At 36.6% G+C, this 16,851-nt stretch overlaps 1 protein-coding gene across 1 annotated transcript in view; it reads right to left on the reverse strand.

Annotated features, from left to right (window-relative positions):
• MDFIC (MyoD family inhibitor domain containing) overlaps positions 1 to 16,851 on the reverse strand; it is a 119,154-nt gene that overhangs the window by 81,828 nt on the left and 20,475 nt on the right. Inside the window, exon 3 of the mRNA XM_043967302.1 lies at positions 11,880 to 12,002. Within this exon, the coding sequence (XP_043823237.1) occupies positions 11,880 to 12,002 (123 nt within the window). The remainder of the gene's footprint in view (positions 1 to 11,879; positions 12,003 to 16,851) is intronic.

The raw sequence follows: 16,851 nt of genomic DNA on the forward strand, positions 1-16,851 counted from the left end.
GCCTTTCTTTCCTTCCTTCCTTTATTCCTTCCTTCTTTTTCTTTCATTCCTTCTTTTTCTTTCTTCTTTCTATCCTTCCTTCTTTCTTCCTCCTTTTCTTTCCTAATCCTTAACACAGCGTTTTGCACATGTTTTTAAAGGGCCATGATTTCACCAGTGTAGGTATTCCCTCCAATAGTGAAGATGGAAACTAATCCATGTTTCATGAATTATGATAGTCAAAAAACTTATCAGGGGCAGCTAGATGGTATAGTAGATAAAGCACTGGACCTGGATGCAGGAGGACTTGAGTTCAAATTCAGCTTCAGACACTTGACACTTACTAGCTGTGTGATCCTGGACAAGTCACTTAACCCTCATTGCCCCGCCAAAAAAAAAAAATAATTATCACCTAATAGTCATACTTCTGTCGATGACCCTTTTCCACCTTGAGCTAGGCCAACTGGTTGTTAGACAATAGACATATAACCTGTCCGTACAGGAAGCCTTTACAGTCTGTTAAGTCCTACCAAAGCTTGACTTCTTCTGGAACAGCCTTTCAAAATCCAGAAGACTTCAACAATGTAAATAGAAAGAACAACCACCACAAATTAAACTAAACACTATGTAATTCTGAAGATTAGGCTTGGCCCTGAATGAAAAGAGAAAATTAACTTTTTTCTCTACTTTGCAGAGGTAAGGGACCAGAATGTATAATACTACACATATTATTAGACTAGGATAATATGTTAGTTTTGATCAATTGCTTTTTCTTCCTCTTTAAAAAAATATTTGTTGCAAGGTATGGCTTACTAGTTATGACAGGGGAAATATATTGAGAAATTATGGTATATGAAGACAAGAGATAAATAAAATTTAATTATTTAAAAATAATACGGGGGGGGGGGCAGCTAGGTGGTGCAGTGGATAAAGCACCGGTCCTGTATTCAGGAGTACCTGAGTTCAAATCTGGCCTTGACACTTACTAACTGTGTGACCCTGGGCAAGTCACTTAACCCCCATTGCCCCCCCCCAAAAAAAAATAATAATACAGGGGCAGTTAGGTGACACAGTTGATAGAGCACTGGCCCTGGATTCAAGAGGACCTGAGTCCTGCCTCAGACATTTAACACTTACTAGCTGTGTGACCCTGGGCAAGTCACTTAACCCCAATTGCCTAACCAAAAAAAAAAAAAAGATTACAGGGTCACCTTCATGTAGAAGGAGGTACAAAGTAGGATTTCAATGAAAGATCTGCATAAGATAGATGTCAGCAAATGTGTGCTGAATTGCACTAAAAACAGTTTTAATTAAATTTGGTAGCTAACTGGGACACTATGGAAGCATTATAGGAGAGGATTTTTTTTAAACAGGATGTCACAGAGAGATGAAAATGAGGCATGTGACCTCTTTAGTACAATTTGAACCACCATCTTTTGCCAGGTTAGTTTGTTTACAGCTTACCATTTCACAACCCATTACATTCCTGAGGCAAAATCAAGACAAGCAAAGTTAAATATTGGAACAAACTAATTACTAAAAAGATTCTCTTAAAATAAAAATGAATTCATCTCCTGAACATCTGTAGAGCTGTACAACAATTTTAAATAAAAACACAGTAGGATTACAAACATCCAAGAAGGGGAAAGGAAAGGAGGAAAAGGAAGAAAAGGAAGAGAGAAGGAAGGAAAAGGAGGTGTTGGAAAATGAACAGCTGGAAACATTTAAGAAGGAAAAAAAGCACCCTGAAGATCATCCTTACAAAAAGGAACAGTGGGTGGACAAACAAAAGAGGGGGAAAAAAATGAATCATTAGAATAGTGATAAATACAAGTATTTGCTGACTACTTTGTTTAACATTAACAGGCAAAAATAAAGATGTGATCAGGAAGCACTATAAAAAGTTATGCCTGTATATTTGTATGCCCTAAAGCCTAGTATAAAAAGTTCTAAATAAAATATTTTTGAATTTATAAAAAAGTGGTTTTATAGCATGCTAAAACTGTTCTTGCTTGGTACCAAGTGCTCCCCAACAAATTCCAAAACAAAGTTTCTTTAGTTACTATTAGCATACTACCTTAACATAATTAGTAAGCATCAAAGAACATTTCTCTGTACATACATACATACACACGCGCACACACACACACACACACACACACACACAGACTGTTTAGGTTCAGGATAAAAAAATAAAAATAAAAAGTAGAACTTGTCTATGTATAAGGTAAATCAAAATCTTCCCCACATACTTTGAATGACTCAACTATTAGGGGTTGACCAGGAGGGGATAAAGTGGGAAAGGGACAGTAGGAAAGGAGTAAACCCAAGAGCCTCTCATTCTTCTATTTTTCCAACAGCCAATCAAACAGGATTAGGGAAGCACTGCAAAATATTTTTTCTTCCCACCTTCTCTCCCCAACCCTCATCCTTCTTCCAACATCATCTTTTTTTCTTTTTTACATATTTGGGGGGAAAAACTGTATAGGAAAGCAATTAACATTTTGCTCAAATGTACTCTAAAATTCAATTGATAGATACCCTTTTGGTAAAGGTAGGAAATAGTCCAACTGCTATGGATTTCTAGTTGGAATTATTCATGAAAATTGAATAACTTGTCTATATCCTTTGATATAGAGATTTCACTACTGGCCCTATAAATACCAAGGAGGTCAAAAAACAAAAACAAAGATCCAATATACCAAAAGATTTGTAGCACTCTTTGCGTTTCTAGTGAACTTCAAACAAAGTAGATACCCAAAGACTGAGGAATACCTGAAAAAAAACTATGGTTTTAATAAAATATCATGGCACATTAAGGAATTACATGTAAAAAGAATTCAGAGGAACATGGGAAGATGTGTATGAAAATTTAAGCAGAGTAAAATAAGCAGCACCAAGATAATATACACAGTGACTTCAGTAACTTACATGAAAAGATCATTAAAATAAAGTCAAATTCTTAGTAATTGAAAAACCAATGAATATCCTAAAGATGTGGTACCAAATCCAAATAGAAATGGATCCGACTTCGACACTTCAGTCCTAGACCAACAGCTAATGAAACATATATTGCCCTCAAAGAAGAGAAGCAGAAGACTATTAGGACCAAATCCGGTATTTTGTACATTGGTCACTGAGTTGAATTTTTGCTTAATTATTTTTCTTTGTCAGAAGGGAAAGTGTAAAGTAACTGAAGACAAAAGGGATCAATAATGCTGAAACCTTCTGAAAGAAATTCAAATGAGCATTTTCTATATACATCGTTTATACCAAGGCAGCCCGATTTCCATATAATAATTTCCAGCACAAAAATGACACGTGATTAACAAAACCAGGAACCTGTGTTACTCATGGTGCTTTACACAAAGCAATTGCTCAACAAAGTTTTAACATGAGTTTCATTACAGAGAGATCCAATGGTCAGCTGGCAAGGAAGGATGAAAAGGATAACTGAGTTTCCAATGAATAAAGCAAGGCCAACTATAAAGATTCCTTAAGAGGAAACAGGAAATGCCATGAGAAAATCATCATGAGGTTCAGTGACCAAAAAAACATACCACATAATATAACAGCTTCATAAAGTTAGGGCAATTCTGAATTGCTGTCAAGAGGATGGCATCCTATTGGAAATTAAGTGCCTTAACCAAAATAGCAAAACTCCACATACAAAAAAAAAAAAGAAAAAGGTTAAATAGGAAAGTAATTACAATCTAAGTATAGCATGTTGACTTTCTCAGCTTTAGAACATGGGAATTCTGTAAAATCAGAGAGAAGAGAACTAGTTGAATTAAACAGTTGAACCTAATAAGAATTCCATCACAACAGAATCTAAGGAAGCATTCTGGAGATAAGGGGTTACATTTAGAAGTCATTTGTATAAAAGAAATGTCCAAAGACATAGTAAGCAGTAAAAATTTTCAGAAAAGAGGATAGAGACTAGAAGCACTTTAGTAATAATGGAGAAAAATGTAAGCCATCTACATAGGGTATGTTGTTAGGAGGAGATAATTTGACCCAAGAGGCAGGATGGCATAGAGTACAGAGGGGACTGGCCTTAAAGGCAGGGAGACTTGGGTCACAGTCTTGCCACTGACACGTAACAAGTACAGAACCATGAGCAAGACACTTAACATTTCAATATCCCCTATCTTAACATATAAGTAATGGATAAGCAAATAGAGTGAAGGGCCTGGAATTAGAAAGACCCTAAATTCAAGTCAGGCCTCAGACACTAACTGGCTGTGTGTTACTTGGTTTCTGTACTTAGTCTCACCTGCAAAATGAGGGTAAATGATTGCACTTACCTCACAGAATTGTTGTGAGGATAAAATGAGATAATATTTATAATGGCCTTAGCACAGTACCTGGCACAGAGTAGGTATTTAATAATACTTGTTATCTCCCCACCCCAACCATACTAGGAGTTCTCTTAACTACTAAATCACAGGCCTGTACAAAAAAAAAAAAAAAAGACCCAAATGCAAAACACATGCATATGCACTAATGTGTACACGTATAAGACTATAAATAATCACCCAAAAGACCAAGATCAAAAAGTTACTCTTATTCCATCTCCATTCTAATTTAAAAAGCAAAGTTAACTATCTAGTTATGAGTTAATGCATATAATGGGTTAATTTTTTCAATTAGCATTAATTGAGGACAGCTAGGTAGCGCTGTAGATAAAGCACCAGCTCTGGATTCAGGAGGACCTAAGTTCAAATCCAGCCTCAGACATTGACACTAGCTGTGTGACCCTGAACAAGTCACTTAACCCTCATTGTCCTGCCCCAAAAAAAACCTCATTAATTGAATTGGCCATCTCACAGCAACATTTATTTTACAAAAACAAATAGTGATCACTAAAATGAAGCAAAACTACATTTTAAATAAACAATATTAATATATGCTGGATATCTCAAAAAGAAAAAACCGTATAAGGTTTCATGTGTGTCAGGCTATTTTTGCTTTTGTTCTGGTATCCTATAACTAAAAATCAAAACTTTATAAAACCTTAAAAGTGAAACTCTAAATTTTCAACTTAAAGTGAAGTAAAAAGGTTTTCTCTTAACTATAGAATGTACTGAAATTATCAGGACTAAAATAGAAGGGTTTTCATATATAAGACTTCCTAACAAAAACGCTACAATATTTTTTAATTCTTCCCTAATCTGATAATGAGACATTTCTCAACTCGAGTGGGTAGACTCATTTTTCAACATAAATTATACTAATTAGTAGAAACTTTCCATATATCTTATTACCTCAGTGGTCCCTAATTCTGATCTAAGGCAATTTGTATTACTCTAGAGGTAAGCCATCTATGTATCTCTATGAACCCATCATGACCCACAAGTGGGTGGTCTGCATGGGTCAAGGTCAGAGTTGACAGAACAATTTGGAAAATGCTCAGCTAATACAGCCTCAGCGGTACACCCTCTAATTAGAGAACAATTTCCAAAGCGACCACTCCCTTGACTTTCCAGAGCTCAGTTCTCAGAACGCTGAATCAGAAACAACCACAGCACATGAGGCTAACAGTCCGTTATATAAATTATCTCCTAAAGGAGTCTAAGAAGGAGGGCAGCCAGCATGTGGGGGAATGGAGAGGTAAGCTGCCAACCCTAGCTACCCACCCCTCAAAGGAAAGAGGAGAAAGTGCAGTCGACCTCCTGGGCCCTGCAGCTGTCTGTACAGATTCCATTGAAGCAAGGAAAATGGAGTGGGTAGTTCATTTGAAAATGTTCCCACACTCTTGCCTGTTTCTTTTTTCTGATGGCCCCATCTTCCAGCACTGTGGCGGGAGCACTAGAACCAATTCGGTGAGAGCCAGCTGTCCGCCTCTTCTCCTCTACTCAGGGAGCTACCATAAGGATCCCGTAAACTAGAGCCAACTCCATCCTGACTCACCACAGATGTTACTCCCTCCTTCCCTGGAGCAGCAGTGAGCCAGAGACCTCTTTCCAGGGTCTATTATTGTTGTAAAAGATTTATTGGGCCCTTACAATGTGCTAGATGCTAGAAGGGAAAGGGAAACATACACTCCAACTGCTCCGTTGAGAGAGATGTTACGTTGTTCAGGGACAGCCAGCAGTTTTGCATGCTAAAGGCTAGAAAGAGGGAAGTCAAGTTGAAGCAACCATTTCTTTGGAATCCTTGGGCAAAAGATGCATTCTAGTTTCAAGGAGTAAGGAAAAAAAGAAAATCAGTAATACTAAATTTGTTTTTTTTTTAAATTACTATGATTTGAGAGTTTATTTTTTAAATGATGATTTTACTTTGTGGAAATGGAGCATACATACAATAATTATTGATGTGTGGACAATCGGGATCAAGAAAAGGAGCAACAGTTGGCTTATGATATTTGTAAGCAAGAGAGTTTGTTGCTGTTATTTGTTTTTAATGTTTGTCAGCTGCTCCACCTTGCAATTCAGAGAGTACCACTGTAACCTGTTGCTGACAGTTCCCTTTGTGTTGCTAGTCACTGAGTCAACCTACTATGTGCCAAGCATTGTGCTAAGTTCTGGGGATACAATGAAATGAGATCAGGAGTGATCTCAAGAAACTCACACATGCAAAAATTACATATAAGCAAGATACAGACAGGATAAATTAAGGGTATTTTCTATTGTTCAACTCAAGTTTTCCCTGCTAAGAGATAGGAACTGTAAATCTATGCATGCCTTCCTAACAGTGACTATCACTGTGAAACAAGGCAAATGTTCTAAATGTTTCAGGCCAAAGTCTATCATCTACTCAAAAGAGAAAAAAAAGCCTTATGTAAAAATAACTCATATTTATATAATCCATAATGTTGACAAAACAACTCCTAATGTCCCTATGAAAGGGAAGGGCCTGTACTATTTTATATTTAAGTCAAGTGACTTGCTGTTGGTCACACAACTAGCAAAGTATCAGCCTCAAACTCTGAATATCTCATCACTATAATACTCTGCACCCATCACTTGCTTGAAAATTTAGCTGCAAATTCAAGCCATCTTCTTTGAAATGATTAGAGTCTATTTCCTACACTTGTAGGAAATTTAAAATTTAGAATTTTTCCTAAGGTGAATGTGACTTCATAAGATCATAGAATCATTGATTTATAATTGGAAGGGGATTTAGTCCTATATTTCTAGAAAAAAAACCCTCATTTTACAGAAAAGGAAACTGAGTCCAGGGAAATTAAGTGACCTACCCAAGATTACACACACAGTGAAGGGGCTGGATATATGAATTCTGATCCTCTCACTCCAAAAGCCAGTTCTTTCAGATATTATCATGATATTTCTTAGCAAAGACCTTGTAGCAACACAGATTTTGATCAGTTTAAGCACATACAAAGTAATTCACTGCAATTCAGTTCTACTCAATGACAAGGATTTTAGGTTTCTCCAAAATAGGATTTAGCTTCCTGAATTTGGGAAATTTAAGGGTTTTTTTGTTTTTTTGTTTTTTTACATATAAGGTATTTTATTTTTTCCGTTACATGTAAAGATAGTTCTCAACTTTTGTTTATACATGCTTTACAATTTCAGATTTTTCTCCCTCCCCTCCCTCCCCCCTCCCCTAGACAGCAGGTAATCTGATATAGGTTATATCTATATATCTATATACATATACATATAGATAGATAGATAGATATATACACACACATAATAACATTAATCCTATTTCTGCATTAATCCTGTTATAAGAGAAAAAATCAGAGCAGTAATGCAAAGCCTCAAAATAGAAAAAAAAAACAATAGTACCCAAAACAAAAGAAATAGTATGGTTCAATCAGCATCTATTACTCCACAGTTCTTTTTTTTTTTTCTTGGATTTGGAGATCCTCTTCTATCATGAGTTCCCTGGAACTCTTCTGTACCATTGCATTGGTGAGAAGAATATAGTCCATCACAGTAGGTCAACACTCAATGTTGATGATACTGTGTACAATGTTCTTCTGGTTCTGCTCATCTCACTCATCATCAGCTCACGTAAGACCCTCCAGGTTTCTCTGAACTCCACCTGCTCATCATTTCTTACAGCACAATAGTATTCCATTGTATTCATATACCACAACTTGTCCAGCCATTCCCCAATTGATGGGCACCCCCTCAACTTCCAATTCCTTGCTACCACGTAAAGAGCAGCTATAAATATTTTTGTACATGTGGGTCCCTTTCCCCCAATTTAAGGGGTTTTTAATTTTATTTTTTCAACTTGAGAGTACATATAACAAAGTTTTAATGTTAGTGAGTTTGAGAGAAAGTAGGAACTTGGATTTTAGACAGTGAAAAAATTCACAATTCTATAATCTCAAGGAACTCAGGGTAAATAGAGTTTTTCAAAAACTAAATTCCTCACCCCACCCTTGCTACAATTATGTAGCTCTTTCATCTGATCTCTTCCCAAATTCCATAGGTCCTATTGTCCTCACTTCTTTCCTCTCTCCTTCTCTAGAGCCAAAACCTAGAAAATCGATATGACCCTGTAGTTGTAGTGAAATAAACATGCACATTTGGGATGCTTTGAAGGTAGACTGTCTCTGTTTTAAAAATAAGTTATCAAAAATTATATGACATCCTAGAAGAGAAATAAGGCATAAGATACTCAGTAATAAATCCATTGTATAATACTCCAATGAATTAACACAACCAACAAATGTCTCTACATGCCTGAGTTTCCTAGAAGGAGAAATGAAGGTAGTAATACCACTTGACTCTGCAATAAATGGCAAGTACTGCTGTATACATTCACTCTAAGACCTAGAGAATAAAGGAAGTGAGCATGTGGTCAGGAATGAAGAAAACTACAGAAGCTTAAAATTTCCACAAAGCTTCTGGCCTTCTGGTGGAGTGGACCTTCTCTAACAGTGGCAAGAAGGGACATTTTTATTGGTAAATGTGGTAGCTATTATTCATAGAATCAGAGTCCTATGAGTTGGAAAGAGCCTTGGAATCTATTCCATTGAACTTTCCACCAAAGGCTCAACCCACTACTACTTAGGAATTAACCCTGTCAGAGCACAAGGCTAAAAGGCCATAAAAAGTTTGCCCAAATATAGTGTGTGGGCATATACCCTTCAGATTTGGTGGATATCCCAGGACCTACCAAGTCACCACACCCAGTCCTGCTCACCCAAAACATTTTCAAGATGGAAATAAAGGAGGCCACATCTACTGCAGCTAAGTGCTACTATATTATTGCTGAATATTCTTTATATTCTAATCTTCTCTTACTTGTTCAATGACGTATGAGTGCTTTATTTCATCCCAATATCTAACCTAAGCTAACAGGGTACTGGTTTAAGTCAGGCCTGCAGCAACTTTCCAACTAGCTCAAGCATTTCAGTGCTTCCTGTTTTTACTTCAGGCAGTAATAAATAGGCAGAGTTACAGAAAATTAGGGGCAAAATATATTTGTGTTGTCTAAGTACTTACTTATTTTTCTTAGTATATATGATCTTACTATTTTTTAAGAGCATATCATTGGACTAAGCTACATTAGTGCTGGAGGGCAGCTAGGTGTTGCAGTGGATAGAGTGGATAGAGTGAATAGAGCCTAGAATCAAGAAGAGTCATCTTCCTGAGTTCAAATCTGGCCTCAAACACTTACTAGCTGTGTGACCTGGGACAAGTCACTTAACCCTGTTTGCCTCAATTCCTCATCTGTAAAATGAGCTGGAGAAGGAAATGGCAAGCCACTCCAGGATCTTTGCCAAGAAAACCCCAAATGGGATCACAAAGAGTTGGACATGATTAAAAGAAATGAACAAATGAGTACTGATGACTTATTTGTTTCAGAAGCACTTGATATTTGGGTTAACTTAAAAGATTACTAGGTTCAAATCTGTCCATTGTCTAAATAGAAATCTGCAATATAGACACTTCTAAATTGTTACTATTCAACATTGGTCAAGTGACATAAGTAATAAAAATGCAAGTCTAGTTGCTCAAGTGTCTTAAATTAGCAGAAACAGGTAAAACAAAATACTATAGAATTTTTACATTCCATCAGATATAGACTATTTTAGAGAGCATGATGATTTAATAAGAGGCAGCAAAACATAACAGAGGGAGGAAACTAGTTGGAGTCAAGGAGACTCTGAGTTCAAGTCCTATTTCTGACACATGCTACCCTGTGGTCATGCTAGCTGACCACAGGCAAATCAGCTGATCTCTCTTCCGCTCAGTCTTTTCATCTATAAAATAATGGGGTGGGAATTGTGTAGTCTCTAACTTTAGTTCTAAATCTATGACCCTATGAGTTAAATTCTGAGTACCCCAGACATCTCTCTCAAAGTATAAAGCTACAGAGGAGTTGCTGATGTGCATCAGGTGGTGGAAGTTTCTACACTAGGAGTTCCCCACACCAATGAGAGAACTTTAAGATACCTCAAGAGATAATTAGAAACATTTTAGAGCGATAAAATAAAGGACTGAGAATTACTATTTTTTACAACCATGGACTGAAATCTAGATTTGGACCAAAAAAAAAAAACCACGACAAATTAACAAAAATTGAATACTATTACACTTATGGCTTTCAGAAATAAATATATAATTTTCATTTTCTACCATGGCATACAACTAGAAAAGCTGAATACCTACTACTTAGATATTGACTGTCATAGAATCTATATAGAGCTCTTGGGCAAATACAAATGATCATGTAATTAAAAAAATGCATTACTTATAATTTCCTTTAATTTAGCTAATCAAATCACAAAACAAACTGATATTTATTAATTTCCCTCTTGGAGTTCTGAGATCCAAGTAGTTGGCCTTCTCAGGTGTGGATCAGAGGAAACCCTCTATGCATTCCCAATGACTTGTCTTATACAGTTAGTATTACTGTCAGACACCTCCCTCCTTTCCCTAGAAAATCAGCTGGCCACCACTATAGCCACAAATCCATCAGTATGGTGGCCAAGAAAAATACATTTGCTTTTAGATTTTGAAATTTAAGCTCCAGACCAAGGTCATAAATGGTAGTGATTCTCACTCCTAGACAGCAACACTCCAGAATGTTTCTAATTTTCTCATGAGGTATCTCTCAAAAATCTCACACAGAAAATTAGTTTAATTCATCTGAGTTTTAAAATAAGTATCCTGGAATCATGCTATTTGTTACCAAGGATAACCCAATAGGTGCTGGCTTAGTTACTAAAGGATTAAAAGGACACTGATAGAAGGTTGGTTTGTTTGTTTTAAAGGTATTTCCCACATTGAAGACAATGTTATATTGAGGATCTGTGGTACAAACTACACAGGACTTTTAGGAGGTAGTAAGATACCCAAGATGACAATATCAAGTCTCAAAGTTGGGAAGTCGCTGATACTTTGGAAAAGCTACTTATATTTCCTGGGCCTCAGTTTACTCATCTGTACAATTAAGGGACTGAACTAGATGGGCTCTGAGATTCCCTTCCCTCTCTAGATCTCTGATTTTCATGGAATCCTATATAGGAGAACCAGGAAGTCTTCTGCTAGGATCACAGTATGAGAGATCTTTAATGTTATCCTTCCATACCCTTCACCCCTACAAACCACACACCTAAAAGGGTTTAAAATTCTGGGAACAGGGAGAGCAGCCAAGCAATCTTTCCACTTAGGCAAAGGCTGGGATTCTCCCCAATGTCTTCCAGTAACCCTTGGCTGGCTATCCCGCACTGGATTGTGAACTCACTAGCTCCATTACTGTGGGAAGGGTGGGAATTGGCCTGGCTTATATGTTTGATTCTGGTCTGTATTTATAATCAAGGGTAGGAACCATTTCAGAAAATAACATTGTTGACACATTTCAGGAAATAACAGTAACACAATTACATGTGACATATCTAACTGAGACAATAATTCTTATTTTTATCTTGTCAGCCAAGTAAAACAAAAGCATTACAATTTACTTACTTCTGATGAGATCGCCATCTGAACGATTTCCCCAGATGGGCTGGTCTTGATTCTCTCCATGCATAAATAGACTATTGGTGGGGGGTGTAATAGCTCTCTCTGTATTGTCTTGGTCACATTTTTCTAATAGAAAAAAAAAAAAGTTAAGTTTGCTTTTTGCCTCTGGATTTTCTTGTTTAGGTTTCATTTAATGTATTTGTATCAACAGAGACTGGCACATGAAAAGAACTTAATAAATACTTCTGATTGATATGTTCCTTTTACTTCAAGGATCATTGATTTAGATGTAAAAGGGACCACAGAGGTCATCTACTCCAGTTCCTCTAATTTTGCAGAAAAGGAAACTGAAGTTCAGAGAGGTTAAGTTTTTGCCCAAAGCCACACAGGTAGTAAATGTCAGAGTCACAATTTGAACTAAGATCTTCTGACTCCAAAGCCAGTGCTCTTTCCATCCCACCATGTTGCAAATTATAATATATTGAGTTTATAGGTTTTCTAGATGCTTAAAGATCCCATGAGAGGCATCATGGCACAGTAGACAGAGTCCCACTTCTGACACACACTGACCCTGAGACTCTAGAGGCTTCTGATACTCCATGTCAAAGTTTCTTAAACTGTGGGTCATAACCCCATATGGGGTAGTGTAACTGAAGGTGAGGGTCACGAAAAATTTGACAATGGTAAAAGGTTATGTATACCTATTTTATATACTTATACACTTGGAGCCACATAAAAATTTCTCAGGTGAAAAGGGATCTCGTGTGGAAAAAGTTGAAAACACCCTGCTCTAGGTAAACAAGGCTATAAGTTGAAGAAAAGGTGCCAACCTATATTGATGAAGGCAATTTCTTCTTCCAATGAAATCACAGTTCTAGTCCTGGTCTCTATCTTTAAAGTCTTACTGTTTTAGTGAAGAGAAAGAGATTGTCTTTTCTAAGTATTGTCTCCAAGTAGCATTAGGGATTGTTATCTCTAAAACTTCTTTAGAAAATTCCATACTTTGTATAATGTTGTAATGTCCTGTTTAAACATTCCTTAGATACTAACTTAGTACTATGATGCCAGCTTTGCTAAGATGTCTCTCTTCAAGATCACAATAATGTTTCAAATAAAATGAAACCAACCAAATTAATTGGAATACTTGGTTTTTCTGCACATTTTCTGCACATCTGTAGATTTGTATCTCATGAGCAAATCACTTATTCTGTGGTAATTCCAGGAAGACAGGAGTTCTGCCAAAAGTCTGTTTTGTATTTTTCATGATTCAACACAAGATGATGGAGAGATACCAGATAGAACTGAGAGGAGTGAGTATATACAAAAAGAGGACCTTCAGTTCTATTATTACTATGAAAAAATGAAGTATTTTTGAATAGTAATAAATATAAATTTGGTGAATGCTTAACCTTTTTCAGTTTTGTAAAACATTTATTCAACATTATTACAAACAGAATGTAAAATGATCTTTATGATGTCATGGAATTGATCTTTTTTAATGGTGGTTTTAGAATCTTCTCTCTTCCAAATGACTACAAGCTATTTTACAAAATGGCCAAAGGTAAAATTATTACTATTATGCATAAATTTTTTAACAAATAATTTAAAAATCTGTGAGTTCATCAATAGGACCTTTGTATCTACCTTCAAGACTCTGTACTTAGCATCTATTGAAAGGAAAAAAGGGAAGGAGGAAGAGGGAGGGAGGAGAAAAAAAGAAAATGAAATTTAAGAAGGATAAATGTAAAGTTTTATATCTAGACTCAAAAAATCAACTGCACAAATACAGGACTGGGGAGACATAGATAACAGTCCATGTGAAGAAGATCTGTAGATTTTAATAGACTCCAAGATCAAAGAGTTAACAGTGTCACATAACAGTTAAAAGAATTAATTTAGTCTTAGGCTATGGTAATAGAATTGTGGTGTCCAAAAAGAGCAACTAATATTCCTGCTATCCTCTGATCTGGCCAGTGGGCATTGTATGTGCTCAAGTCTGAGTGACACATTTTGAGGATCTGATGATTAAAATGGCAACATGAAATGAATCATAGAGAGAATGTAACCAGGTTGGTGAGAAGATCCTACCTATTCCAATGGTTCTATGCAGATGTTCGACCTAATGAAGAGAGAATTCAGGAGAAATAGGGTGGATGTCTTCAAGCATTTGAAGGGGCATCATGTAATAATAATAGTAATGTTTATTACTAGTAATAATAACAACATGCATATAGTGCTTTAAGGTTTGCAAAATGCTTTAAAATATCTCATTTTATCCTCATGATAACCCTGGGATGCTATTATTATCCCCATTTTACAGATGAAGAAAGTGAGGCAGGGAGAGATTTAAATGTCTTGCCTAGGGTCATAAAGCTATTAAGTTTCTTCAAGGCAGGTTTTCAAATTCATGCCTTCCTGACTCCCAAGTCCCATGTCATATGTACCGAACCACCTAATTGTCTCTGTAGAAAAGGCTTTGGACTTGGCAAACTTGCCTCTGGAGAGCAGAACCAAGAACAATGGGAAGAAATTCCAAACTGATTGGATTTATGTTCCTGACAAATAATGCTGCCCCAAAGTGGAATAAGTTCCTTCAAGAAACAATGGGTTCTCCTTTGTTGAAGATCTTTGACAAAAGACTTCATTAGGTAACCTAAGATTAAATTAACATTTTTGACTGTTATATGGCACCATTGACTCTTTGATATTGTAGTCCATTAAAGCCTACAGATTTTTGTTCAAGTGACTAATTATCTAACCATGTCTCCCCAACTTTGTATTTGCAGAGCTGATTTGTTGAACCTAGATGTTGAAAGTCTTCATCTAGACTGGATGACCATGTGTTGGGAGGAGCCTCTAGAGGTAGAATGGACTGAATGACATATATTTCTGTGAAGATGCAAACTCTACCAAAGGAGTACAAAAGGGCAGTTTCATATTTCATTTATTTGCTAATAATAGGAGGGGGGAAGGCAGCCAGGTGGCACAATGGATGACAAGTGCCAGGCCTGAAGTCAAGAAGACTCATCTTCCTGAGTTCAAATCTGGCTTCAGACACTTATTAGTTGTGTGACCTGGGACAAGCCACTGAACCCTGCTTGCCTCAGTTTCCTCATCTATAAAATGAGTTGGAGAAGGAAATGGCAAACCACTCCAGTGTCTTTGCTAAGAAAACCCCAAATGGGATTACAAAGAGTCAGACATGACTGAAAAACAACTCAATGGAAACAAAAATCATATATTTATATAGCATTTCATAGTTTTTTAAGGACTTTCATACATCATTTTACTTGACCTTCCAACCCCCCCCCCAAAGTGAGATAAGGAGGGTAGCCACTATTATCCCCATTTTACAGAGATGGAAACCAAGCCTCAGAAATGTCAAGTCATTAACCCCAAGGTTCCGGGATTTCTATCTGGCAGGGTAGGACCAGGAAGCCACTTCTTCCAAGCCCCAGCATATTATTTTTGTTTTGTTTTTCCACTCCAAGTCCAGTGTTAGGTAGAGGGTAGGAACTGATTAAATACTATGATTTGAATTTCCCTGACTCTTTACTTCTATGACCTGGATAATCTGTGTCAATTAGCTGTTCTATGATTTGCTATTATCTATCATTTTATACGATACATATCTCCTTCAATATTCATTTCCATAAAACACTTACAAGGTACATAGCACTATTTTAAACACCACAGTGGAGGTAATAGACTTAATTCCAATCTTGAGAAGCTGAAGCTTAATTTATAGAAGCTAACATAATTGACACAATTGTAATCAACAAGATGTATGACTACACAACCAGACGGTCTAGTGGCACATTTCAGTCACCAATCAGATTCTGGTTTTTTTTAATTGGTCTCTATTTCCAAATTTTCACTGCTTATAAAATCATGTATATTAATAGTGGCAATTTGGAATTGCCAAATATTTTGGCAGGGCTGGATCTACAGTAGATACAGAGACACATTCTAAAATAGAATTTTTACATTAAAACACAGGGTATCCCTGGGGGCAGCTAGGTGGCACAGTGGATAAAGCATGGGCCCTGGATTCAGGAGTACCTGAGTTCAAATCCAGCCTCACACACTTGACACTTACTAGCTGTGTGACCCTGGACAAGTCACTTAACCCCCATTGCCCAGCCAAAAAAAAAAAAAAAAAAACAGGGTGTCCCAACAGTCTTATTAGGGCACTGCACTAAGACTTTAGGGACAACCTGTATATTATGGCTCTGAAAGACTGACTCCCCAAACAGACAGGTGATCCATATGGAAACATATCAGCAGACATTTTGTACTTTTCCTAGCATTTTTATATATGCCTCTGGTTGCTTTATTCTTCAGTATTGCAATTTTTCCCTTAAGGAGAATGTCAATATCAATGAAACAGATGTGATAGACTTCCTAAGCTCTTCTCTTCATATAATGTAATTGGAACATAATGCTATACAATTATTTTTTTTAAATTGAGAGCACACTGAATGTTGAAATAGAGAATATACTACTCATCACCAAGTGTCACAGTATTCTGAATAATCATAGAATATTATCTAATCATCTAATTAATATAAAGGTATGTTTTTTCTGCCAACATGTCAAAGAAAGCTTAAGAGAAGAGGGAAAGGAACACATATATAATTCTATTAACAGACAAGTTGAAAGAAACTGTGGTATAGAGGTTAAACACTGACAGAAAACCCTCGGTTCCGGTTTAGGCAACAAGTTGGCATGATAGAGTGCTGAGCCTGGAGCCAGCCAGACCTGAGTTCAAATCCAGCCTCATTTTAACTGAGTGACCCAAGGCAAGTCACAGCCCCAGTTTCCTCAACTATAAAATGGGGATAATAATAGTACCTACCTCCCGGGGTTGTTGTGAAGATCAAATGAGATAATATTTATAAAGCACTTAGCACAGTGCCTAGCATATATATAGTAGGTGTTATATACATGCTGGCTATTAATATTATTGTTGTTA

This window comes from Dromiciops gliroides, chromosome 5 (assembly GCF_019393635.1).
Source record: "Dromiciops gliroides isolate mDroGli1 chromosome 5, mDroGli1.pri, whole genome shotgun sequence".
Lineage (NCBI taxonomy): Eukaryota > Metazoa > Chordata > Mammalia > Microbiotheria > Microbiotheriidae > Dromiciops > Dromiciops gliroides.